The following is a 27,363-nucleotide window of genomic DNA, read 5'->3' as shown; positions in this document are numbered from 1 at the left end:
TAAACATCAGTGTGTTATAAATGTTATTCTCATCCCAAATCCAAACTCAGCACTGCAATAGCTACTAACTCTACATGGCCAAAACCAGGATGGTCATTTTAAGTTGGCTTGTTTTAAATTTTGATCAGAAACATAGGATTTTTGAAGGCAATTTCATTTTATGCATTTTAGATAATATAATACTCCTTTCCTATGTGTCCTAACCTCTTATTTGTTGTCTAAGCTATTGCCATCAAAAATGTATTCTCCTTTTATTCCACAGGAAAACTGTGACACAAACATCAGTTTGAAAGCCTTAGTTTCCTGATATCAACAAAGTCCTGCCTCTGCTGGCAGGAAGTCACTTACCTTCATGTGATTTTACTTGTGTGCTGTACCAGTGACCCAGATCACCTCAGATAGAAGAGCAAAGCACTTGGCCACCTCCCTGTCAAGGAAACCTGAGTAGGGCTGAATTTATAAGTCCACCCACAAGATGGAAAGCAAACTCTGCTATGTCTAACTCCAAGGAGTCAGCACAGTATTTCACTGCTCATTGCAATTACAAGATACTGTGTTCCTCTGCAAAAGTGTTGGACTGACACCTTGAAATAGGTAAGAATATGGTGATTTGGGTTGAGGAAGAGGGTATCCCATGGGATAAAAGGAGTTTAAATTTTTTTTTCACTTTTAGCAAAGATCTAAACCTCAATTTTAAATTAATATTGACTGAGCAGTCAGTATTCAAAATATTTTCAGCTTTTTTCAGTGGGTCTCTGTGCTGAAATGAGCTATTTTAAATGTCTGAAGAAGTACTGCTTAATGCCTGCAAGCACTGCTAGAAATCAATAATTTTGAAATTTGTGCTATTTGTACTTCAGGGTTGGCATATCACTTTAACTCAGTCTGTTTACAGTAGATTAAAAGTGGGTATGGACAAGTGTCAAAAAGCACATAAACATGTGGTATAATATTCTTTTTAATTATAGAAAGAATATAATTTTGATATTTGAAATATTAACTGGATCTTTATTGAAGCTCTGCAAAAAAAGAGCAAATTCAAAAACCACAGGAAATAGCATGGCTTTGATGATGACATGGAACTTGTAGATAGTGACAACTATCATGTTATTTTTTTTTTACCATTTTGAAAATATTTTAAGAATTAGAAGAATTTAAGAAAAAAAAACCAAAAAAACAAAAAAACCCTCTGGCTAGCTCCAGTCATAAAGATTATAATATAATCAAATTCAGAAACCATGATATTAATCTCAATTGCTTTGGATTTTTGCAATTCTGTGAACATCACGCTTACATTTCATACTGGCAAGATGCCATCATTGTACATGTTTAAACAAGTTCGCATTATTTTGTTATAAATAGTGTTCTACTGAATAACTAAACAAGTCAGAAACTTGGAGGGGTCACACTGTGAGCATATAGGTAATTTGTTACAGCTTTAAATTTACTATAAAGTATTTACATTTTATCTTAACACTTTGTCTACAAACAGTTTTTCTTCTTTCATAAATTAATAACTCAGAAATTCCTATGAAAATGAGTTCATCAGAAACTTATTTCTTTTCCTTACTTGGGGCTGAAGATTCCTAGACTTTTTGCCATTTATAAAGTAAGTTACACATCTCGACTGCTCGTGTCTGCAGCCATTGCTGAGTTCACAAGTATGGCCTTTAGAAAAGTTTCTCAGGGATGGAATGGATTTGGTGTGGAGAAAATGGTAATTCCACACCCATATTCCTCACAGAGGGACAGACAGAATGTGGAGTCCTCCCCTGTGGATACTTTTACTGCTGAGTTAGGATACCCTTTATTCTGAGATAGTCAGAATACATGTAAATGACTTTCAGGACCAAGTTTAAAAGTCCGCATTGTTGTTTTTCACATGAATTATGCCTGCCATTGAAACTGCAAGACAGATGCAGACATGCAAAAAAGCTTCCTTTACTGGTGTTCCCAGCAGGTAACTCCATCCATCTGAAACAAGTGCTGTAGATTTAACTGTGCATCACATGATTAAACCAGGGAAACTCCCTGAACAGACAGAGCTGTAGCTGATCAATGAGTGCTCACAGAAAAGGGAAGAACCTGCCAATACCATCAGTTGGGACTGTGGCTTTCATGTTCACTGCCGTGCTCTGCCTGTCATGTTCACTGCTGTGGTGTGTGCTCTGCTCCCTCAGAATTCTGCAGCAGTAGCAGAGAAGCCAAGTAATGGGATTATGGGGTATTTTAATAGAACAAACAGATCTTGATTTTCAACACTGTTTCCATCTGATAATCAATTGGATTAAAGGAGAATTATCTCATCATAAGGTTCTTCCTAAACTATATTAAAAAAAAGAGTGGTAATTAAGGAGACATTCCTGATTCAAGAAATATTGCCTTTTCATGCCATACTTCTTCAATACCTTTTATGACTAAACCTCTGAGTTCAAATTCTGATCTGCTTTTTAATTTTTTCTGACGTTTTTGCAGTTATTCTTAAAATTGAGTAAACAAACCAACAAATACCTCTTCCCATCCAGCCCAAATAAAAAAAAAAAATCCACCATAAGCCAAACACAAAAAGCAATTTATAAAAACGCACAACGCTTCCTTAAATCCCAACAAGGCACAAACCCCCCCCCACCTTCCCCACAAAAAAAAAAAAACCAAAAAAACAACCCACAAACCCACAAAGCAAACAATAAACCCCTCAATATTGCTGCACCTGTAAAGGCAGAGATACTGTGACATACAGCTGATTACAGGTACCTGAGAATAGTCAGTTTTGGTTTCTCAGTAAAACTCTCATGGCATTCACAACACTAGTTTCTTTTGCTTCCATTTTTCCTTGATATCCTTTCACGTCCCATATAAATATCTTTTGACTTTTTGTCCCCAAATTTTCTTACCTCAGAGAAGACTGATGAAACAGAGATTACAGAAATTAACACTGACAGAGTCACTAACCTTTAGAGAAACTTCCAATAAAATTACAATTTTGGTGATACCATCAGGAGAAAAATTTATTTCACTCGTCAGGGCTATTCTAGCAAATGTACAGAAAATACGGCTTTGACAATCCAAGATGATAATTTTGCCTTTGGTCACTAAATTCTAAAATGGCTTTAACCTCCATATATCTTTTTTTGACTTCCCTACACAGGGCAGGTGTCAGGGCAGATTTGGTCCCACAATTTGGAAGAAGATATGTACAGTAAGTGAAAGCAAAATGTTCCTCTCTGATTTAACATGCTTTGCTTGGTTAGTGTGTGTGTATCTGGGGTAGCATGAACAGTGAAAGCTGAATACCCATCACTAGAGCTGTGCATGTTTGAGCAGAAAATCACACCACCTTTATACACCATTCTATACACAGAATTTTCATCACTTTCAATTAAAAATGGAGGGAAATGAATCCACATATAAGTGAACCAGTATGAAAATACAAGATACCAATATTCTGATTTTAACATGGATTTTCTCAGATCAAGAGTCTGATTTCAGTGGTCTGAAAGGCTCATGCAGTTATGTTTTTAAAGCAGTGTAGATGCAGTATTCTGCACCTAAAGCAGTATTCTGCATTCTAAAGCAGTATTCTTACAGAATTAGACAATTAGACAATTAGAATAAGTAATTTCCTAGCTCTAATTTTTCTGCAAAAAACATGAGCTAGGTTCATTAATGTAAAAATATTTTATGTAGTATAAGGTAGGGATTCCTGTCCTGTGGTTCAGGACCAAATGAATTACAGAAGCCCCAGCTGTGGCAATCACTGAAATTTTAAAGACAAAAGGAAGGTTCCAAGTTACAAAGCAAACTGTGGCCTTGGTTGAATCCCATTGGTTGTTAATGCCCAGGGGATGCTAAAGGTTGATGCTGCTGATGTATTTCACAGAATCACACGGAATATTCTGAATTGGAAGGGACTGAGAATCATTGAGTCAGATTTTAAATGAATGGTCCACATGAGATCAAACCCACAGCCCTGGCCTTACAAGCACCATGCTCTGACCAACTGATCTGGAAGCTGAAGTTTCAAATGATGCTGTTGTAGCACCTGAACTGTATTGCTCCAGATTCCCTGGGCACACGAATTACTACTGATTAATGTTGATATTTCATTTTGTGGTCATCTTTTATGTTTTTAATTAACGTGCCACATCGAGTCTCTGCTGCTGGACCCCGCCTCGTGCCGGGGATTCTGCGGGGCAGGAATCCCTGCCCGCGTCAGCCTGCACTGTCCCTGCCAGCGGCTAGGGGGCGGCGTTACCCCATTTTTAAAGCAAAAATCCCAAATCCAGCCAGCCAGGGATTGGCTTTTCCTACAACACTTTTCTTACCAGTTTGGGAGAAATATCAGAGCCTATGCCTTTAGATCACTACTTAAAGTTAAACAGAATAATTTCTATCAGCTACCTTTAAAAATAGCGGCAGTTCCATCAGCATTTTCATGGTTTTAGGGATAACTAGTATGTTGTGTTTCTTAACTACAAACTCTGGCTTGCATTGTACTCTTTTGGTATTTCTGTATCTATTCTACTGAATTTTGTAGCTTTATTTTTCTTCCTTTATTTTCTTTTCTTTTTTTTTTTCCCTCCTTCCAGGTGGCTTGACAGTGTATCAGCACAACCTCTGGTGAGGACACGGACACAAGAGTTTAGGAGAAACTTGCTGGCCAGGAAGAGCTGTGGGAATTCACTACCAGGTCTGATTAAAGCCCAGGGAGAGGGGGTGGGGGATGGCAGATGTGAAACTCTGACTTTCTTTTCTTATACTTTCCCATCAATTAAGTCACTTAGTAATCTGGATTGCACCTCCACGTGTTTTTTATTTGATTGCTGTGTGAATGCTCATTGCTTACTTTGCCTTTGTTTTATGGGGTTTTTTTCTGATACTTACTGAAAGCTCTAAACCCAAATAAATGACAGGTTCAGTAAAAACTCAATCTTGCTTTTGTGCTGCAAAAGCCCATTCAAGGTTTCATAAGCCCCTCAAAATTGATTTCTGGAGCGCTGTTATTTAATCTGCCCTTTACAAAACTTTAATGCCTTGAGCAAATCCTTCTTGCCTTATTCCCACCAAAAGGCACTTTGACTTCATGGTAAGCAGATAAATGTAAGACAAAAAATGCAGTTCAGACTGTTCCCCCAGTCCCTAGTGATTCTCTAACTTCTCTATTCTCCTTTTCTCATTATTGAAGAAAGCCTCCTGTGTAAACACTACTTTTTGTGCTCCCACAGCACACAGACTTTTTCCCATCAGTAGTTTGCTCTCCCTCACCTGCTAGATCTGACTCATTCGTCAACTTTAGCTTTGCTTCACCTCTTCACTCCCCTAAGAATTGTATTTAAAGTTCATGGCACTGCTCTTATTCTCAGCATACTTTCTCTTCACATACCTAGCGGCACTGCAGATAATACTGTGTAATGTTCCCTGGGCTCAGTGGCTCCAACTTCAATATTTTCTTGCAAGGTTCACTCTTTAAAAGGAGGTCTGTGGCAGAGATGGCAAAGGGAATCTGCAGGCTAACCCTGGGCCAGGCAATGGATTAATTCAGCCTCCTTGCCAGCTCAGGGGTACATTGTCATCCGAGCTGCTGCCAGCCAGAACAACCCAAGACAGTGCTCCAACACTGCAGCGTTTGCAAGTGGAACTGGCTTCCACATCCACCACATCCACTGCCTTGGAGGGAGGCACCTCTGCGTGTGACACCTCTGAAGAGTTTGCTGTCATTAGTTTACATGCAGAGGAGGAGGCAGAAGGGCATCAGCAGGACTGAACGCAGCAAAGTTCTGATTTAGCTGTGCATGCCTGGCCACCAGGAGCAGATGGCCTGGATGGACACAGGCTGCTCTTGCTTGGTGCTGTTGCTGCATTCAGAACATTTGGGCCCAGTATTTGTCACCAGGCAAGGTGACAGGAAGCTTAAAACACTTACTTCAATCTACTTGGAAAGAAAAGGGTTTGAAGCACTAATTTTACTGAAGTTTTAATGTCAAATAACCCCACTACCCACATTAATTTGTCTTTTCTTTGTGAAAAGTTTCCAATGAAAGAAAACCAACTACTGTAAACCAGCTTCCAAGTAGAAAGAAACCAGTAACTACAACTACATGAAGACTGAAGTACTAGCAGTTAATGCTGGCAGCAAGTAGCTTGGAGTATTTGGTTCTGCCTTCCACATTATTTATACTGTAATGGCCTTTAAACAATAATCCAGGGTGATTGTATTGTCATCCTTCCTATAATGAAGTGTTTGTTGTTACCAGCTGCACCCTATGTATGTTGTATTATGTTAATTGTTCTGAAACTTTTTTATAAAACCTGACCAGCAGAATATTTAAAAAAGCTTAAATATCTTTAAAATATTTGCATGAAGTACTTCTGTGTGGCTTACACTTTTATCTGAAGAGATTCATGAGTTGAATGACTGACAGATACAAATTGTAAGGCAGACCTTGGTTTGACTGAAATCAACAGCAAAACATTCAATGACTTAATTTTACCCCAGGGCAAGTAAAAGGCAGTTGGAAAACACTGTGCAAAGACCCAAAGGATTATGACTCCAGCCACAAAGTGGTTTATGGGGTTTTGTCTGCAACAGAAATTTATAAATAATTCCATATATGAAAGAGAAAAAGAAAAAAACCCTAATTTCTGCTATGGAAAAATGTCCTTGTGGTTTGCAAGGAGCTGTCTCCCACCTACTGTCCTGGTAAAGAGTGTGTAGCAGTTGGATATTCTGAGGAACCGTATGCAGCATGGACTTTCTTCTTGGATCTTGATTTTCAAGCATGGTTGCATTTTAAACTTTTTTTCTCGATTAAAACCTTTTAACCTTTTTTTTCACTTTGGGTGGTAGTTTTCCTGAGACGAGTCAAAATACTGGCAAGAGGAGTGTTTAGATAGCATTCAGAATTTTTGGATGCATGTTTTCCAGCTGTTTTGTTATTTCTGAACTGTCAGCGACATTTTATTCCACTTTTAACACTTAAAATGCGAATTCAGTTTTACTGTAACAGGAAACACCCCACAAAAACTGGTTTATAACAGTAAAATTAGTTATTAATGCAGAGATTTACAATGTATTGCTTGTTTAAATGCCAAATAACTTGTGTGTATAGATGTCTGTGTGTGTGTATGTATGTATTCAGGACATTAATGCATGAATGGTTTTGTAAAAAGTGGCCTGGATTTCAGTCTGATTTTCAGTTGCTATCCTCTGCTGAGAATCTTGTAGCTATTCTTGACTTAGGCTTGTAAATGACAGGAGAATTATGCTACCTTTGTGTTAGATACACAGATAACTTCTATACAGAGCTTATCGTGTGCCGTAATGATGTCAAAATTACCAGTGAAGAAGTAATCATCTCTCTGTATCACTCAGCTCAATTTCTATTGAAGTGTTTGGAAGACCAACTTGTTTCATTAAATACCAGCGATTTGAAAAGCTGAAGCTGTCTCCAGTCGTCAATGCTATCACCAACTTAGCACCTTCTCATTACCCTGAAATACTCCAGAAATCTGGTCATTGTCTTTGTTCCTCCAATTACATCCTTGTATGTGCAGCAGATAATAGACTTCGTGACTATGTAATATGCCTCTTCACATTAAACACCAAACCACAAAACTTGTGACTTAATCAGTTTCAAGTTGATATCACTATTACAATTTCACTGAGAGAACCAGTAATTTACACAGGTTTTTTGGTTTTTGTTGGATTTTGTTTATTTTTATTGTGGGTCATGGGTTTTGGGGTTCTTTTTTTGGTAGAAATGCAAATCCATCTGTTAAGTAAGCGTGGCAAGAGAGGGGGAAAAAAAACCCGAACAGCAAGGCAAACAAAAATAAGCCCTTTCCATTTGGGTTCTATGAATGTTGTACTCTCTGTATATCCTGGCATATGCTAGGCTTTTAAATAAGTGTTTTGAAGTACCTTTCAACAGTTTAGCTCCATCTGCCATCCAGTTTTTGCTATAAAAGTGGCCAGCCTGATCATCTCCCATCTCATGAGGCGACTCAAACTCCTTTAGGCAAAATTTATTGCAAAGAGAAGCAAATTCCTTGAGTCGAATGGGCCAAATAGCTTGTTGACAAAACTGGCAATGAACATATATGCTGACTTCTTTTAGAAACAGAAAAAAACAAACCCAAAACAACTTAACACATTTGGTTGCAGCCAGAACATAAAAACACCTGAATCAAATTTTCCACATATGAAAATAAGGAAATCTGGAAGCTGAAGCTATTTTAGGCTAATTGCATTTTGTTGGGTTTCGGGGGAGTGGTACATAGTAGCAACTGTGGGAAAACCACTAAATAGTTCTCTGCTTGAACCATCTGTCACGAATATGGGACATATGTTCGCTTTGTTTATTCAGGAGCCAAGTGGAAGCCGATACACTGCGCTCGGCCCCGGCCGAGGGCCGGACCGCACCGCGCACTGCAGGGATGCGGGGCCCGCCCGCCCCGCCGAGGCTGCGGGCAAGGACGGGCGGTGCTCCCGGCGCCCCGGGACGCCCCGGGCTTCCCCGGCGGGCGGCGGGGCCGGCAGGGGGAGGCCGCGACCNNNNCCGCGGGGCCGCCGCCCCTCCCGGCTGCCCGGTGCCGGCGGCGCCCGCCGGGATCCGCTCCTGCCGAGCGCCGCGGCCGAGGGGGGCCCCGCTCCGCTCGGCGGAACCGGAGCGGCCGCGCCTCCCGCCCGTCCCAGTTTTCCCTGGCAAACTTTGGCTGCCGGCAGCGCGGCCACCCCCGCTCCGCCCCGGCGGCGAGCGCTCCGCGCAGCCTGCGCGCCCCGCGCACCGCCCCGGCCTCGGCGCGTCAATAAAGTTGCGGTCGGGGGGGTGGAAGAGGCGAATTGCCCCGGGGTGGGGGCTCGGGGCTGCCAGCCGGGCTATCAGCGGGGCTATCAGCCAGCGGCTGGCCCCGGCTGCGGGTGTCGTGTGTGCACCCCCCTCCCGCCCCCCGTGCGCTCTCGGTCCCTCCCTGGGAACAGGCGCTGCCCACCCAAGGAGGCGACCGGCGCTGCTGCCCCGCTGCCGCTCGCTCACTCACACACATCTCACAGCACACACACACCGTGCGTGCGCCTCTCGCTCCCGCACTGGAGTCAGCGCTCGTGCCTGCAGGTTGCTCAGACCTGAAATCTAAGGGAAAAGCTCAGCGTTTGCGTCGCTGCTTCTGCCGCCGGTGGTGGTAGCGGTGAAGAGGAGAGGGGGTTGTGGGGTTTTTTTTTGCTTGGTGGCTTTTTTTTTCCTTCCCCCTTGAATTCAATGGATCTGAACTTGGAGCCTTTAGACCTCGGCGGTACTGGAATATCTACATGCTGATCATCTTTGTTGTGACACATCAAGTCGTTTGGGGAAACCATCCGAAGACAGCAAGATGTTTCTCGTTCTCTTGTACTTCGCTTTGCCCTTAGTGGGTAAGTTGCTGATGCCTGATTTCGGTCTGCACATCGCTTCGTAAAGCAAAGCATAGGGTTTATGGGACCGGGAGCCTGATGCTTGTCAGTCTATTGTTTAGGCAGAACAGTGAAGTTTCCAGTAGTTTTTATGGCTCTGCCTCACATCAGTTACCCCGGTTTAGGTTTAAAGCTCTGTAGGTTACAGACTTCGGTACTTGCCTGTCTAGCCTCTTGTTAAATTGGGTTCCCGCAAGTTACCGGGAAACTTTTCATTTAAATAAAATAAGGCTGCCTGGGGAGGGTGGGGGATGACAAGACCAGCTGAAGGATTACATCTTCACCTGAACCTGGCAGCGTGCCCGACTGGTAGTGGTTTGCAGCCCAAACTGGTTTCCTTTCCACAGGAGAGGTTTGCGTTTCCATCCGCATGTGTCTGAGGGAGCATGACGGGGGCACGATGGAGAGGAGAGAGTTAATGCAATTTGCTTTGTTCTCCTGCAAAAGCATCATACGTGGAGAGAAGTGGGGAGGGGGGGAAGTAACAAATTCTACCTTTATGCATACAGAATAAGCAAAAATGTGCACAGCCTTTAAAAAGTGACTGATGCAAAGACAGGCTAATATCAATCAGTGAGGATACTTATCTCTCTGAGCGGGCTGTCCCTGGATGTAAGTGAAATTACAGCAAAGCTCTTGTGGAAAGTGAGGCTGGATATTTAACCCCTTAGTTAAACCCTGGAATGGAAAGCTGATTTGTTTCACCAAAGTGGATCTATGGAATAACAAATGATTGTTTTATCAGGCACATTAATCCCTCCGGGTTTTCTTTCCTTTTTGTGTTTCCTTATAAATCAGCCATCAGGGTTAAAAAATACTGTTTCCTTGGACTCCCCTGAAAGTGGACCTAAGCCCATGGAAACCCTGGGTGCTTTTTCCTAAGGCGTAGCACGAAGCCAGGAGGTTTGCAAGGTGCCGCCCCTGGGGTTGGCCGCATGTGCGGCGTGAGGAGGTGCCCGGTGCTGCTGTGGGGCTGGGGCTCGGCGCCCCCTGCTCCCCCAAGGGGCGCGGGTTGCTTTGTGGCCGCTCTCCATAGATGTACTTTTGTCCGCAGAAGTCAGCGGGCTGCCTGGAGGGGACCGCCTGGACTGCGTGAAAGCCAGCGATCAGTGTCTGAAGGAGCAGAGCTGTAGTACTAAATTCAGGACACTGAGGCAGTGTGTAGCCGGCAAAGAGAGCAACTTCAGCCGGGCCACGGGCCTGGAGGCGAAGGACGAATGCAGAAGCGCCATGGAAGCGCTCAAGCAGAAATCCCTGTACAACTGCCGCTGCAAGAGGGGCATGAAGAAGGAGAAGAACTGCCTGCGCATTTACTGGAGCATGTACCAGAGCTTGCAGGGTACGTGGCGAAGCAGAACCCCAGGGCAGGGTGCGGGTTGGCACCCCGAGGCTCGGGCGGGCTCCGGCCGTGCCCGCAGCTGCCGCCCCCGAGCCCCGGCGCAGCTGCGGCTCCGCTCCTGCGCTGGGAACGCGACAGCCAGAGCTTCCCCAAGGACCCGGCTGGCCTTCCACACCGCAGTCAAAAGATAGGGGCACCAGCATGTGCAAGAGCCACTAAAACAGTAATCTGGGGACATTTTCCTAATAATGTGAAAACTCCTTAATTAGGACTCACCTAACAGGACACTGGAACTAGTTTCTTAGCCATTTTGCTGAAAGTTAAATATGATGTGGAGACAAGATTGTTTTAAGTAAAAGTTTATGTTTTCCTTCACTGTATTTACCAGCAGTATTCCCTGGGCATGCTGAGGCAGAAAAAGCTCCAAAGTTTATGGTTCCTGCAGCATGTAGATTGGCCAGTTAGAGATACGACAGTGATTGACTCAGGACTGTTCTGTTTTTCATATTCATAAGGCAAATTTCTCTTATTCTACTGAGAACAGTCAGGTCCTCATATGAGAGACATCATTTTTAGTCCTATTTTGCTGTGGCCCTGGAATTAAAGGTGCAGTCTCTCCTTCATGTGCACCCCATTTAACTCCTTTTAAAGTTGCTTCTGCAAAAGGGGAAACAATCCCCTTCTGTTCGTTTATCAGCATGTTTTAATGAGTCCATGTGTATTTTTTGTGCCAGGGGTAATAACAGACGTTTTCTACATCATAGAAAGTTTCTCTTCCAGCAGCATCTTGTCAGGAGTGTTTCATACCCAAGATGCTAGTTTTTGGCTGTTAGCTGAGCTTCTCTAAAAAAGAGCTCTGCTGTTATGGTGAATGAAGAGGAGCATCCTTGCTACAGCTTCTCTCCTGCTGGCATGAGGTGGGACAGTCCTGTGATGTCACAGGCTGTCTCTGCAAATTGTGACCTTACCAAGGGGAGGAGGGAGAGATCTAGTGACAGGGATAAACAATTAACTTCTTTCAGGTGTTTTTATAGGTAATTATTTGAGAAGTAGCCATATAAACTTTTTAAAGTGATTAAAGGGGAATACATTTCACTGTTATGGAGTAAAACTAAACAAAAAAATCTTATCCTGAATTCATGTGTAAGAAAAATATCCAAATATTTTTTGTCCTTAGGAAATGACTTGCTTGAAGATTCCCCTTATGAGCCAGTTAACAGCAGACTATCAGACATATTCAGGCTAGCACCAATGGTATCAGGTAAGCAGACTTAAAATTCTTTAATTATCACATGATTTTGTAATTGAATTATGGAACTTTCAAACAGTACTCATAAATAAAAAGAAATTATAATGGCTTCCTGGATTTAGGAAGCTTATGATATAGTTGCACAAAAGAAAAGGCTAATTGGTTTTGAAATGAAAGAATGCTTGGCAGGATGGCAATTTGTATTCTTTTTGAGTAATTCTTGACAATAAATGCTAAATTTTCCTGTAGGTGGCAATCTGATTCCCTGCGTTCCCAATTTACAAATCAGTTCCTTTTTGGGAATTTGGTCAGTGCAAGTTACCTCCTATTGACATTACAGCAGATCAGAGGATATATCTTTCAAATGCTTGCATAAGGGAATGCTTTATAGTTTCATACAGTTTATTTAAAAAAAAAGAAAATTCAGAATTAAAGCTTGTCTTCTTTTCTGGAACTGCTGCCTTTTTAAAGAGCCTATTCACAACTTCCTCCTTTTTCTGTTTTTTTCTTGTTTCTGTGTGGCTGCTGCCTTTCAGAACTTTTTAGTGGTATTTTGAATATATTGCATGGGTATTAAACAATGATGTTGGTTCTTTATCAGCCTAAGTTGTTCTCATGTGGGGTCACGTTTATTGAAAACGTGTTTTTTTGGGGCCATTCACTGTGGTTACAGATTGGAATTTAATTTATTTTTAGGAGCTTCAGAAAGTGGTTTTTGAGGATGCAGTCTGTATTCTGGATTTTTATTTGTTTAACTCCATAAAACAAATCAAATGTGCACCGCTCAGTGTGTAAGTTGGACAGTGCTGAAGCTCTACTTAGCTGACATGCTGTGGATAAGCATCAGGAGATGCTCTTTAAAGGAAAGGGGAAAAAAGACCAGAGAGAGTGGCTTGACCAATTTTCAGATGTACTTACACTTTTTAGGACTCAAAGTCCCATTAAAAGCCAGGGGTACTTAGGTTGTTAAGTATTTAATGGTACAGATTTTCAAAGGCATATAGACACATAAAATGTGGATAACTGCCCATTGGGATTTTCAAAAGGACTAAGTGATTTAAATAGGCGTTAGATGCCCAGGCAGTTTTGAAAATTTTAAGTGCTTAATGCATCTTTAGGTATCTTAATGCCTTTGAAAATTGTCCCTTTAGTCACTTTCCAATATGTGACTTCACATCCTTATCCTTCAGATCCTTATCCCAGACATCTTTTGAAAGCATTGTCCTATTTGGTGAGCAAGTCTGTTGGAGAAATGGTAGAGAGCAAAGATAAATCTCTGAAGAATCTTTATTTATTTTATTTTTTTATTGCTTAAAACTCCAACTTAATATAAAACCAAGACAAAAGTCAGTGCAGAGGAGTTCCAGGCTGTTTTCTTAAGTTTATGATCAGCCTGCCTGGGGCCAAATTCTAACATACCTCTGCAGTTTTGTCATCTCCAGAGGAATACCCTATCTGCATTCTGTCTTTCTGGTATATTTTTTTTTTTAGGTTCCCCATTTACTTGCAGAATAATTACCTTTAAAATGTAATTTTCGTGCACCAGTTCAGAGCAACAGTGAAGTAAGATATAGTTGCCTACAGATGATGTCCATCCTACCACAGTTAGGGACTCATCCCATGTTATCAGTACCCCCCAAATTGCTGCACCCTTGGTCAAAAGTTTTGGGCTTACAAGGATGGGAGGCCTAAAATTCATCATGAGCAACAAACAAAAGTTCTCATCTAGAGGAAAAACCCCAGTATTTGAAAGTATTGTCAGCTGAAAAAGATTAGCAAAAGCATTTTTCTTATTGTCATGGTTACTATTGCATGTTATATTCTTTAAATCTCCTCAGCCTTACAGGTTTTTTGCAGAGCTCTGCAAGTACAGCAGAATTTGGTAAAATTTGATTAAAATAAACAAAACAATCCCTGTACAAGTAGTGTTGGCAGGGGTTTCATATCTGGTGTTCTGCTAATGTGGACATTGTGTTTATAGATGTTGCTGCAGTGATCACTCCCATTAAAATTTGTTGTGTGTAATTAAAGGCAGCAATTAACCCTTTCATATCACAAAGCCCATTCTATGGTCCTGTATTACTTGGGCTTGTATCAAGTGTAAGGTCTTGCCGTGTTTTGTATTTATTTTTGTGGTAGTGTAGAAAATCAAAATAGTTTTCTTTTGTGGTATATAAAAGGGGAAGTCATTGGCTGAGATGACATTATTTTGTGTCAGATAAGTCTTTTGTAGTGTACATAAGCCTGACAAATGAAGGACAGTTTTTAAAAGCAGTTAAAGTTGGTGTAATTCTATTCAAATAGATGTTCAAAATTGCTTCCTCTGTGGAGACAGGATGCCACATTCTCTTTATTTCAAGCATCAATATGTTGATTTAGGAGAAAAATTAGGAATATATGGCTAAACCCGTTACTAAGATTGAGTCTTCCAAGTTGAAAGACTGGGCTGTCTTGTTTTTTGTTTTGGGCATATCTAGGTTTGGCGTTTTTTTTTATAACTGCTATGTCAGATGTGGTGCTTCTGCCTCAAGGGTGTGAATTTCTTCCTGTTAAGCAGCTCTTCAAATTGCTGAAAACTTGTGTGTTAGTTTTGGAGGGTAACAGATTTGGGTTAGCTATTATGATGTAAAGATTTTGCTAAACAGGCATTTTTGCTTGAACCTTTGCAACTTTTGAGAGGTGAAAACATTTAAGGCCATTGACTTCTGTCACAACTACAGTAAATGCAAAATCTGTTGATTGGATTTCAGAATTGAGTTTCACACTACATTAAGGAGAGATGCTTGAATTAGTATCTTCTTAAAGCTGTCTGTGGCTTTTACTACCTTCAGAACAGTTTGCCAACTAAATTTGTATTGTAGTTGACACTGAGTGTTGCAACTGGAAGATATGTTATTGTTTTGGTATTAGCTGATACAGTATAGTGGTCATCTCAGACATCTTGTAAGAAAATATCTTGCATAAAAAATGTAGCTGCACATACCTGTAGAAATACTTAACAAAGTAATGTTTCTGAAATGTCTCATTCATTTCAACGGAAAAGGGAGAGACACTACATCTGAATAAAATGCTTTATGCCATGCCTGTGAAGTGATGTAAATAGAATACTCCGTGTTAAAAAGAGTTGGCTATATAGATCAATGCATTTAGGGTGACAGAATCCTCTCCTCCCATGGATTCACTTCTAAGTTGCCTAGTTGTTCATAGGCTTATTATCCTATTGTTCAGCTTTGTGAATCTTCTTTCTTTTACAGCCTTTACATTCAGAAATAATCTTAAAAGAACAGGCTACATAAATTAGAACATTTCTTAAAACACAGTGTTTGCTGTTAATCTGGGAAGAATTGGTTGGTTACAAGCTGCTAGTTAGGCCTTGTTTCTAGTTGCTAAAGCACAGGACTGGTAGGAATTAATTATTTTGCCATTATTCCTAGTGTAGTAAACTGTTTTTGCAAAGTTCCTTTTGCAAATCAGAGAAAGAAAATGCCTCATCTGGTTTTATGTCAGAGGGAGTGTTCTGGTTCTGCTGTTCTCATGAGAGGCTGCCTCTCATGAGATCTAAAATCTCTGGGGATCTTCTGTTGTAGAGGGTATGTGGAAGCTTATATTTAGGAAAGGGTGCATTTTATATTTATTATAGTGAACTGCTAAATTAAAACGAAGAATTCAGTAGACAGACAGCATGTTGGGCATATTTATTATAGTGAACTGCTAAATTAAAACGAAGAATTCAGTAGACAGCATGTTGGGTTCTTGCTGGAGTGTATCATTCCCTGTTAGACCTCAGCACATGAAGTTACCAGGTTTGGTTTGCCCAGTGAATAAGCTGTAAGTGCAGACAGAAACAGTTATGGTCAGTGAGGTGGCTTTTTATTGTGTGTAAGTTGAGACTAAAAAGTCAGCAGTGCTGGAATCTCAGCAGTGAGTGTGTGTGTGCTGTTACACTCTCTCTGTGGGATGCATGAGGATGGCTCTGGGTCTCCCTCTAGGATCTCCCCCTTGCTCAGAAGGTGATTAGGTTGATCAGTAGTTTTCCTGACTTCCTTGGAGTTTTTCAAATTCTCTTAAGCATCTTGTATAATTTATTCACAAATCACTAAGTCGATTGTGGGGAAAGATTGAATCCAGTGTGCAAAACACCTTACTGAGGATGGAACAGACTTCTATAAAGGATTAATTCCCTCTCCCCAGCATAAAACCTGCTCTGAGTATTGGTGGTACCTATTTACCTCCTCCCCATTATATTTTTGTTCTCAGGACTGGGGTAGAGACATCACTGACAATGAACTGCCCTTGAAAAAGTTGCCATCAGCAGAGGTGGGGGAGGAAGGTTGGGGCTTTTCAATCTGAATGCCCATGATTAGGAGAAGCAGAGCTTCCTTGTCTGTGTGCTCCTCCTTGTGCCTTCTCCTCCTGCTGGTCTGTTGAATTAGAACAAGCTGTGTCATAGTGAATTAATATCCCCAAAACTTTCATTACCCCCAAAATTCTTTTATTCAAGAATGGAGGGTTTCCCTATTAATTTTCATAATTCTTGTTCTGATGTAAGAGCTGTGTTCGGGGTAAGAAGTCCCTGACACTTTAATTATTATTTACTTCTATTTTTCCTACCTGGTAAATGACTTTTCATTTGTAGAATCCATGCATGGCATTTTTTATATTGTTTATCAAAGAGATAAGTTAGAATCTCTCTGCTAGCCAGAAGATCCACTGCTTTTTCCTTTTGGGGTTTGTGGCGTGTGAATTAGTGGCTTCCCCCAAGAATTAATACTGAATGACATCTCCAATTCCTGTTGCCTGAGGCCTCTAATCCTGTTTCTGTTCCTAAATCTGCATGTATTTCAGATGCTACATATTCTTCTAATTTAACACTATGTCTTTTTGTGAAATTTGTGTAAGATTGTATGAGATGCCACTTTTCTACAAAGGCAGTTTTAAAATATTTTTAATTAAAAAATATTAAAAACGTTGATTTCTGTCAATGCTCTGCAGTGCTTTTATTAGCTCTTACCTCCTGTATCATTGCTGCTTAGTTAAAGAGTTGAGATGCCTCATGTTAGTTACCCTATGCATGCAACTGAGTTCACAAACAATAAACCAGATCTTATTAGGCTAATAGGACTCTGATTCTGTTCCTACTGGAGTAAGCATAACATATAAAAATATTATTTCATTATGATGTATTCTGTTTCCTGTTGTATTTTTTTTTTGGCTTAGTTCTGGTTTTTTGGTGTGAGGTTGAGCCCTTTGATAACAGAAAAGAAAAACTTTTAATATTTAGCCTACATTAGATTGTCACACACATAACTGTATTTTTCTTTATGAGGTAATACATTAAAATAATAGCTCTTGAACCAATATTTAATACTGGTTTTACACATATCCAGTCTAAGTCTGTTTTTCCCCAGTGGGAATTTGTATCCTGTTACAAAAGAAAAACAGACGAACCAGGCACCTATTTTAGCTGCGTTTAACAGAATGAAAATAGTTTGACAAAAATAAATCTAAGCATGTACAATGTTTGTGTTCTTTGACATTTATGAGTGCAGATTTTCTTTGCAGAGGCAACTAGGCTGGGTTCCAGGCTGATAACAAGTTATCAAGGGTGCATAGATACCAGTTCCTGATTTCCACTTCTGCATTTTTATAATCAGATTGGACTTCACACAAAAGAAAATCACTTTGGTGACTGTTGGCTTGCAGGAGCTCTTTGAATATCCTGTTTTCTGCATTTCTTGAAGCTAGATCTGATTATGAGAGGGGAATTAAGTACCTTGCTGAAGTAACTGATTGACTGGCCTATAAAGGCAGTGCCTATGCTCTTTACCTTCAGCAGGCCTCGAAAATAGGAATATGTAAATATCCTCAGTTTAGTCCATGTTGCTTTCCTTGGTAAGATTATTGGAACCTTTTTGCTAATTTATTTGAAGAGCTGTAAAACAGAAGATAAGCTCTTTGTTCCTCAAGTACTTAAAATGCACAGCTTTGAGCAAATGTATTGTTTCTGCTTGTCCTGTTAGACAGGCTTTGTCAACCTGTGTCAACATGGGACACCAGATGAAATCCATTCCATGGAAGGAGGAAGCCCCTGATTGACCACAAAGCATTTATGCATGAATATTCCGCCTCTCCTTTAATGCCAAGAGTAGTAAGGGAGAATAGTTAGAAGTCCTGAAGGAATCTCAGTGTTGGACAGTATTTTTCTGAAGTCTCCAAGGGAAGTGTTGGGATATAGGTGGTTGAACAAGTATGACCATTTGGTAATGAAGTACCTGCCTTATTACCAAATATATGTAATGTATGCAGTGAACCACATATTTTCCAGATTAAGATCCTTGGAGAATGGAACTGCGGAAGCCCCTGATTGACCACAAAGCATTTATGCATGAATATTCCGCCTCTCCTTTAATGCCAAGAGTAGTAAGAGAGAGTAGTTGGAAGTCTTGAAGGAAACTCAGTGTTGGGCAGTATTTTTCTGAAGTGTTGGGGTATAGCTGGTTAAACAAGTATGACCATTTGGTAATAAAGTACCTACCTTATTGCCAAATATATATAATGTATGCAGTGAACCACATCTTTTCCAGAGTAACATCCTTGGAGAATGGAACTGTCATCCCTTAATCTGTATCTTTGCAGGAAAGCCTCAGTTATGGTATGGTGGGTCAGATGTTAAATGAACATATGTGTGTATACATTTTTGGGCAGCAAGCTGTGTATTCCTGCTGCCCATGACAGGCCAGCTTTATTGTTCACTTAAATAGCACCTGAGTTTCTCTGAAAGAGGAGCTGCCAGTGGTGTTGCTGGGATTACAAAGAGAGATCAGGTGTCTGAGGAGGGAAGCAGAATCAGGTTATCTGTTGAGAGGCAGCACCATTGCAGGGGTGCAGTGACTGGGAGCAGGCATGGGCTGCTGGGCACCTCAGACACACAGAACTGGCTGGGTTCCCTGCTCTCTCAGGTGTCTGCACACTGCTGTGTCTCAGGGTGAGTGGTGGGACACACTGAGCCTGCTGATGGAGGTGTGGCATGGTGAGAGTGAGCAGAGGCTGCTTGGTTCTTGTGGTGACCCCACTGTTGTCACTGGTTCAGTGATAAAGGTGTTGTGAACGTGGAAGAGAGGACTGCACTGAGTAGGCAGATTTCTGTGGCAGCCTTCCTTGCAGGGCTTCCAGAATGCCTTGTGTGAAAGCAGTTTTCCCTGGTGAAACCAAAAGAACAGCATCCTAGAGCTTTCTGTCTCTTGATGGCACAGCAAGGTGCAGTTTATGGCAGGTGTTCTGCGCACTGGCTCTTTACATTTGAAGATACTTTTAAACTCTTTTTTTTTTTATAACCCTATTTGTATTGGACTCTCAGAGATATCTTTGACAGTCTTGGAGAAGCCAATGCTTTCTGTCAGGAGTTGACAGTATGTTAAAAATGCTAACGGTGAAATGCTTGTGTGTGATGAAATAATGATTTCTGGATTGCAAGGCAGATACTTATTTATGATAAGTATCTAACATTTCTTATTTTAAGATGCACATTATATTGTTTTAACTTTAGAAGGGAATGTGTTTACAGCTTTGATTTTTAGAAATGTGGCTGGTTTTGTTAATGAAATGTAATTCTGTAATTTATGTTATTTTTGATAGTATTTTTATATCCTTGCATTTTCCATGGATGAAACTAATGCAGCAATAATGCTGTCAGTATAGTTACAGCATTACCACAATTAAGTTATTTTTGGAACCGTTCTTTAGTTACTACCATGCTTTGACAATTTTTCCAAGAGTCAAGCTATTGTCCTGTACAATCTGCACTCAGCTTGAAATTTAACATGAGAGGCATGACACAAAGTGTAATGGCATAGAGATAGCTCTTGCTGCATAGAAATGTGCAGAAATGATAGGCTGTAAAGAGACTTGAAGGTATCAAACAATTTGAATAGAAACCCATAAATAAAGATGAATTTCTGCTTTCAGTGGTTATATGATTTTATCACTTTCTTATGTCCATAAAATGCATCTTCCCATTAGCATTTTGTCATGCAGCTGATGAGGTTCAGAAGCTCTTCCTTTTAAGTTCTGCACCCTAAATTCAGTACTAAAGCTCAGTTCAGCAAACCCAGAAATGGCTGTTTCCTTGTTCCTCCTCTGCTGCAGACAGCACAAGGATTCTTCCTGCTCCCAGTCCCACAGCCTCCATCCTAGTGCAGGTGTTTTTTGGGTTTAGCTCTGGCAGTCAGGCTCATGTTAAGCACTGCTGCTCCCCTGAGCTGAGAACCCCAGCCCACTCCTTCCTTGGTGTACCTTTTCCATGTACTGCCTTCCCTTGCATTGTCGCCTTTCCTCTCTCTCTTTGTAACTCCCACACCAAATCCCCTCCAGATTCAGGGGCTTCAGAGGTTTCTTTCTCTGTTCCTGCAGCATGGAGTGGTTCTGCTTTCCACCTTGCTGCTCCTCAGAAATCTGGCTGCCCTTTTCCCCATCCCTTTTGTGGCACGGTTGTCACCAAACAAGCGCGTTCCTCTGTCCCTTCCCTGGTCCTCATTTGTGTCCCACATCTCCGCTCTGCAGGGCAGCAGTGCTGCAGCTGGCTGGGTGTTACACCTGTGCTGAAGGACTCTGGGTCCCCACTCCCTCTTGGAATGGCTCAGAGCCAGAGGCACGCCTGCCTTGTCAGGTCTACTCAGGTCCAAAACTGTGTTTTTTCATAAAATTTGTAGGAACTTCATATTCATTGCCCTGTCAGATTTGTTCAAGTATGTCCTATGGGTTAAGAAATCATTGGGAGCTGCAAGGTGTAGAGGAGATAGAGACTGATATTTAATTTACTTAGATTTCCTTGAAAAAATATGATTAAAAAAATCAAATACAGCTCCTGTCATATCCCTAAGCATTAGACTGTGACATATCTCATCTTATTCTGATCTCATAAAACATCTAGTCTGTCATGCAAGTGATATAAATAAACATGCAGTGGACTTGAAACATACAGGCAATTAAGTACAGTTGATGGCTGGCAGTTGTGTGAGATAATTGAGCATCTCAGGATTCTCTGAGTGGGAAATAACTCATCGTTTAGGTTAGCTGGCATGCAGATTATTTATTCAGATTTAGAAATGAAACAGGAAAGAAAGGAGCCATCCAAAAGCTGTTATCTATGAACACATGTATTGCATTTGACTATTTGGATGATACCACATTGTGTTTACAAATGACACTGCACTTCGTAGAGTCATCTTCTTTTCCAGATGGAATATTTTTAGGATTAATGATTAAGTTTTGCTGATGTTTGTTGTCGTAAAGCCATAAACAAAGTTAAGTAAGACAACGCTAGCATTTGGTAGTAGTTCCAAAGAATTCTTGCCTCTTGCAGGCAGAGTGGAATGTATTCTCCACAGCAGTGGCTTTGCATTAATGAGCGCTTAAGCAGCAGATTAAAATTTCTGTATAAAAAAATAGGTTAGGATTATATAATAACACAAGTCTGGGATATTAATAACAGTAAAGATGATTTTATTGAGCAGATTAGGTGCAATTAAATCACAACAACAGAATATTTAAATACAATACCAGATCAAAACTCAGTCCCTGCAGCTTTACTTGCTTCCCTTCACACCTACAGGATCAGCACCTGACAGCAGAGTAAATTATAATTTTTATTGTTGTTCATTTTCTATTGCCACGGGAATGTACATCATGTTATCCATTAGGCCCCAGACAGACATGTCTTTTCTCCACATACACAGTTATGAAACAAGACATGATTGAAGACAGCGAGGTGTCAGCTGTATTTGAAATTCTATTAGAAATTGATGAATTTGCTTGTCAGATTTCTTTAAAGAATTGCATGGGTAAGAACTGCCTATAGTGTTCTCATAAAAAAAAGTCCTGAAATTACAGCTTTAAAATAACCCATATAGACTGAGAAATGGTGTCAGCTCTTTCTCTTGTAATCTATTACTTAATTTTAGTCTCCTAAACAGTGAAATAGAGACACAAACTTGCAGCGGTTGATAACACTCATGACCTGATGAAGTAAACTGATTTGATCCTCTGAGAGGTCAAACTTTGTGTGTTTCTAAGCAAACATTCCCCAAGGCAGCTGATGTGTGAGATGCCTCTTCCCCTTGCCAAACATCCCACCTTTGCAACAGAAAATTAAAGAAGACTTGCAAAGAAACGTGGTGTGTTAGTGTATGAATCTTTTCTATAAATTGCTGCGAGAATTGTTGAACACAGGGCTTGGTGATGTTTTTGGGTGGTTTTTTTTTTTAATTTTTGCACATTTTAAAAATACCTGGACAGCTCTTTTTGGGTCAGGTAGAAAGTAAATTTATTAACTCTCTGTTAATGTTTAGAAGGAAAGGCATATAATGTTTTTTAATTTGGTAAATGAAGAACTATTTGAATCTGACTTGGGGCTGCATTTAGTTTTTTAATACATTTCTGCTGTATAACTAAAAATATCTTATCTGCATGCCCTTGACCTTTCTTTGAGAGCTGTGGGAAGATTCAAAAGCATAAATGAGAATAAATTTAGTATTTTCCTATTTGAAGAAAAATGGTACCACATGCCTTAGCTGTCTGCAAACTGGGGTTGTCAGTCCTGCATGGCCAGTGTGGCAGGGCAGAGCAGGGAGCCCTGCTGCTGGAGACAGGCTCAGGTAGCCCTGGGAAAGGAAGGTAGTTCATTTTTCATTCCCTGCTCAGTCCTTCTCCTCCTTGCAGGAGGTGCCAGTTACAAAAAGGATTTCTGTAACTCAGTCCTCTATCCCTGAACGTTGCCCTTTCTCCCCAGCTTGTTGTGTGTAGTTCCCCATGCAGCTGTGGAAGTCCTCTCAGTCATTTCCCTCTGTCTTTGAGCTGGTGACTCAGAGGTGAGGTTGCCAATATATTCATTCCCTGCTCAGTCCTTCTCCTCCTTGCAGGAGGTGCCAATCACAAAAAGGATTTCTGTAGCTCAGTTCTCTCTCCCTGAACGTTGCCCTTTCTCCCCAGCTTGTTGTGTGTAGTTCCCCATGCAGCTGTGGAAGTCCTCTCAGTCATTTCCCTCTGTCTTTGAGCTGGTGACCCAGAGGTGAGATTGCGAATATATTAAAAGACATTTAATGGCATAACTACAAACAGTGAATAACTGTGATGCTTGAGCTTTATGTTTTTGTTTATTAATTAAAAATGTGCTGGCATTTGGGTACTCCAGGCGTCACAGGGATGTTTCTGAAAGCAGAACACCCCTTGTTGTGACACCACTGCAGGCAGCCACTCTGCTCTGCTCCTACCTGCTTTAAGTCACTCACTTAGCAGGGCAGAGGATGGGTGCACTTGTGGAGCTGTCATTTTTAGGCTTAGGTACTGCATTGCTGGGCAGTAATTACACAGTCTGATACTGGCTTTCATTTATGCTAATTGCAAGTAAGCTTATAAACCCCTCAGATTATTAAAAAGAGATTTATCTCCTTCCTGTTGTGTTAAGTCAAGGATTTAAATGTTGCAAACTTTTGGTCCTGCTTTAAGGAAGAAAATGTCACCATAAGAATCTTCTCAATATCAACATTTTGTCAGGCTAAGAAAATAGGAAACCTTATTCTATTTTGCCTTTCAAAGTTGTGTTTGTAGCATTGCAATTGTATATACTGATTTTAATAATTATTTTTAGTTAACTCAGTGTTTTAAATATGTATTTAATCCTACATAGACATAATAAAATTAAAATCATGCTTAAAAGATAATCAGTGACTGTAGATAGGACACTAACAGGAGGCAGGAGTAATTGATCTCAAATGGCAATGTTTTCTCTAGAGCTGTTTCTAGTAAGATCTTCAGAAAAAAAACCATCACTGATTTCTGTAATGCGGGCAGTATGCAATATCTAGTGTAGACTGTGAGGAGAAATGTAATTTACAAGTTACAGAATAAATTATTCTGTTGTAAAAAGAATAATACAGAGTCAACAGTTAGCTCCCCTTGAGCAGTGATGCCTGCTGATTGAAGGACTGCATTGTAAGAGTCAATATTCAGGCTTGTAGTATACTCAAAGTGTCTGGTTCCTGTCCTTAGCCAGCCTGAGAAATACAATAAGTAATTCTGGACCTGGACTGTGGTAAGAAGAGCTGCTGCCCACTGCAGCTGTCAGAATGGGAGATGTGCAAAGTGCTTGTAACAGATAGATGGCTCCTGACTCCTGAGCTGGTTGTTCTTCTTCTGTGGAAAAGAGTTGCCAATAGATTAGGGTGACAATTCATAATGTTCCTAAGCACAAATGGTCCATGTTGAACAAGATCAGACTGTCGAGAAGCATGTCAGAGAGAATTAAGGTTTAGCACTTATCCTTCCTCACGCCTTTCAGAATTTTGAAGGTATTTCTAATATTTGAAAAATGTTGAAACTCAGAAAATGTTGGTGCTTCAGAGTATTACCTTACAAATCAGCTTTTCCCCAGATTGTAGCTGAGTGCAGTGGTCTAATTCTTGGTAATGACTTTCTATTGTGTGAAATGATCCAATTGCAGCAAAGCATTTTAATAAAATTCTAAAATTACTGTGCATATTTGGAATGATTTATTATACTACAACAGGAAAACTAGAGAGGGTTTTTTTTTTAATAGTGTTAACTTCTCAGATATGTATTATTAAGGTGCAATAAATGTATTATTTTGTTCATATTTAAAGAGTGGTAAAAGTACTAAAATACATCTCTAAATCACTCTACAGTTACTTTTAGAGACAAGTTTTTGGCTTGCTGCCCAAAGTGCTGTACAAAGTGGTATTTGGGAGGAAGAAAAGGTTTCTTTGAGGTATTTTTACCACTGGGGGACTCCTGCTGTTCACATTTCTTCTGTATGATTTGAAGCATCCCCGATTTGTCTGAAATTATTGAGTTCACCTGAAAGGTGGAGGGATGTGCTGGTATTTGCTGTGGAAGATCATGCTCATTTTAATTGTCAGAGGAATTGTTTATCCATTTCACGTTATAACACCCAGGTTGTTTCTCTTGAAATGAGAAGCATGAGAAGCCGTGAGGTTTGCAGAGCATGTGGCTGAGTTCGTTCTCTTGACTGTTTTATCCTTAGTTGTTCTAAGGCATGAGTGAATAGGTGCTGACAGGACTCCAGCTTTTTTCATATTAAATGTAAAAGCAGAGCTAATGTATATTTGGCAGACACAAGAACTTAGAGGTCAGGAGAGTTAAGGCTTAAGCTTTTTCTCTCCTGTACAGTTCCTTTCTGATGCTGGCTTGAAATTGAATTCAAACACTCCTTTTCCAGGATGTGGTATCACAAAATCTGTGGAGTTGGAAGGGACCCACAGGGATCAATTGAGTCCAGCTCCTGACCCTGCACAGGACAAGCCCAAGAATCTCACCATGTGCCTGGGAGTGTTGTAAATTATAATACTTGCTCAAATACCAATAATTCTTGCTCTGTCAGGCTTGGTGCTCTGATCACTGCCCTGGGGAGCCTGTTCCAGTGCCCAACCACCCTATGGAGCAAGAGCCTTTTTCTAATGCCCAACCTAAACCTCCCCTGGCACAACTTCAGGCCATTCCCATGATACAATGACTGATTTTAGCTCAGTGGGTCAGAGCATGGTGTTAACACCACCAAAGGTTGTGGGTTTGATCTCTGTATGGGCCATTCACTTAAGAATCAGACTTGATGCTCTTGGGTCCCTTGCAGTTCAGAATATGTTGTGAAATGCTGTAGCAGTGACTAAGATCACCTTTACTGATGTGGTTAAAATCTGACTAATATGTGCATGGCAGGGAAAGTTAAGGTAGAAACACATTTTGAATTCTGGGCCTCACTGACTGGAAAGTTTCTTTTCATAAATCATTCAACAGCAGGTTTACTGAGAGAAAGGTTAGGAGGCTCATTTGTGTAAACTTCCAGACATTTCCCCAGAAATAGCTCTTTTCCATTGGAAAAAATGCAGTTATCCTAATTTCCTGACTGTACTCTGTGCTGGTTTTTCTGTGAGACTGCATTTAATTCCTGTTAGAAGTCTTCAAAGCCCTCACTGGTGGCAGCTTGTACTGTACAGGAGATGTGTGAGCATTTCTGTTCACAGAGCTGGTCAGCAGTGTGCAGTTTGTGAAGAGCCAAACCTTTCTGTTTGTAATTCAACGTGGTGCCCTTAAACCATAGGATTTTAGGTCAGCACATGTTTAAAGGCAGAACCATCATAAGGACAAATATTCTCAAAGCAGAGTATTGCTCTTTTAACCCATATCCCGGTTTATTTCCTGCTCCCAATTCTTCTGTCTGCATCTGTTGCCTCACAGTGAAATCAGCTCAAGGACATGAGTTGGTAAGAAACAAGAATGCACAAGTCCCATCTCACATCTGGCATTCAGAGGCCATTTATTTTATTAGAGTTAATAAAGTGAATTGTACTTCAGATAGACAGCCATGCCACAGTTTTATTTAATAAAACAAACATGGAAGAAGCAAGTTGGATTTGCTTCATAAGGAAAATCTGCCTTTTGTTGTTTAGAGGATGTGTCCTGTGATGACTGTCATACAGCATTAATTTTTATGCTGTACTTAGAATTTAAATACCTGCATTTTTGGCAGTTTCTTTTCTGCACTGGTGACAAGTAAATGTTGAATAATCAACTGAAATATAATTTTAGAGAAGTAACATCTGGAATAAGGCAGACAAGTAGAAGAGAAGAAGACAACATCTTGTGTGTGAATAAAATATGTCAAACTCTGAACTGGAGAGCTTCAGGTAGTGTAAAATACATCTTTAAACAGAAAATCCTCTGTTTGTTTTCACTCTCCTTTCATTTGTATCAAAAAGCTACTCCACTCAGTACCAAAACTTGAAAGCTGGCAACATATTCCTGGAGGAGGATGTGTAGTGCCTCTGCTGGTGTTGGAGAGATGGAAATGACCACTTTGCTTTCTCACCTGGCAGAATTCCACTAACTCTGGTATTGTGTTATATCCTTATACAATCACTCCTCATGTGTAATGGAATATAAATGTTTTTCTGTTTGTTGTTTCCACTCATTGTCAGTTGGCTGCTAATGGGAATCTTGGAGATACATTAAGGGGAAACCAGGTTATACCAACACCAGTCAAATTGTAGCAGCTATTTTGCAAGCTAAATAATGATTCGTAAAGACTCTTGGCAGATGGAAAAAAGTGATGTTTGCATGTTAAAACCTGCTTATTTCATCAGGTCACATTGTTATTTGAAGAATGTATTTTGCAGTAATTAAGTAGTGTGCCAATTACTTCTTTTTAATTACAGATTATATTTTATTTGTGAGGATAGCATCAGCCACTGTGAAATTGGCTTCTCATTGTTTTTCTATTCATGTATGGTGGAACAC

General features: G+C 40.5%; 1 protein-coding gene and 1 long non-coding RNA gene across 2 annotated transcripts in view; both read left to right on the top strand.

The window, feature by feature from the left end:
- Window positions 1–268: 268 nt before the first annotated feature.
- LOC120502172 lies at window positions 269–4,711 on the top strand. The gene is made up of 3 exons (XR_005627470.1): window positions 269–594; window positions 3,149–3,199; window positions 4,590–4,711. It is a non-coding gene; the product is annotated as an uncharacterized LOC120502172 (long non-coding RNA).
- Window positions 4,712–9,307: 4,596 nt separating this feature from the next.
- The window catches only part of GFRA1 (GDNF family receptor alpha 1), a 131,335-nt gene continuing 113,279 nt past the window's right edge, over window positions 9,308–27,363 (top strand). Inside the window, 4 exon segments of the mRNA XM_039709403.1 lie at window positions 9,308–9,358; window positions 9,361–9,409; window positions 10,503–10,787; window positions 11,965–12,048. Of these exon segments, the coding sequence (XP_039565337.1) occupies window positions 9,308–9,358; window positions 9,361–9,409; window positions 10,503–10,787; window positions 11,965–12,048 (469 nt within the window).

The sequence above is a fragment of the Passer montanus genome, unplaced genomic scaffold (assembly GCF_014805655.1).
Source record: "Passer montanus isolate IOZ18808 unplaced genomic scaffold, ASM1480565v1 scaffold21, whole genome shotgun sequence".
In the NCBI taxonomy this organism is placed as follows: Eukaryota; Metazoa; Chordata; class Aves; order Passeriformes; family Passeridae; genus Passer; species Passer montanus.
The sequence above is the reverse complement of the archived record's forward strand: the minus strand, read 5'-3'. Positions and strand labels throughout refer to the sequence as shown.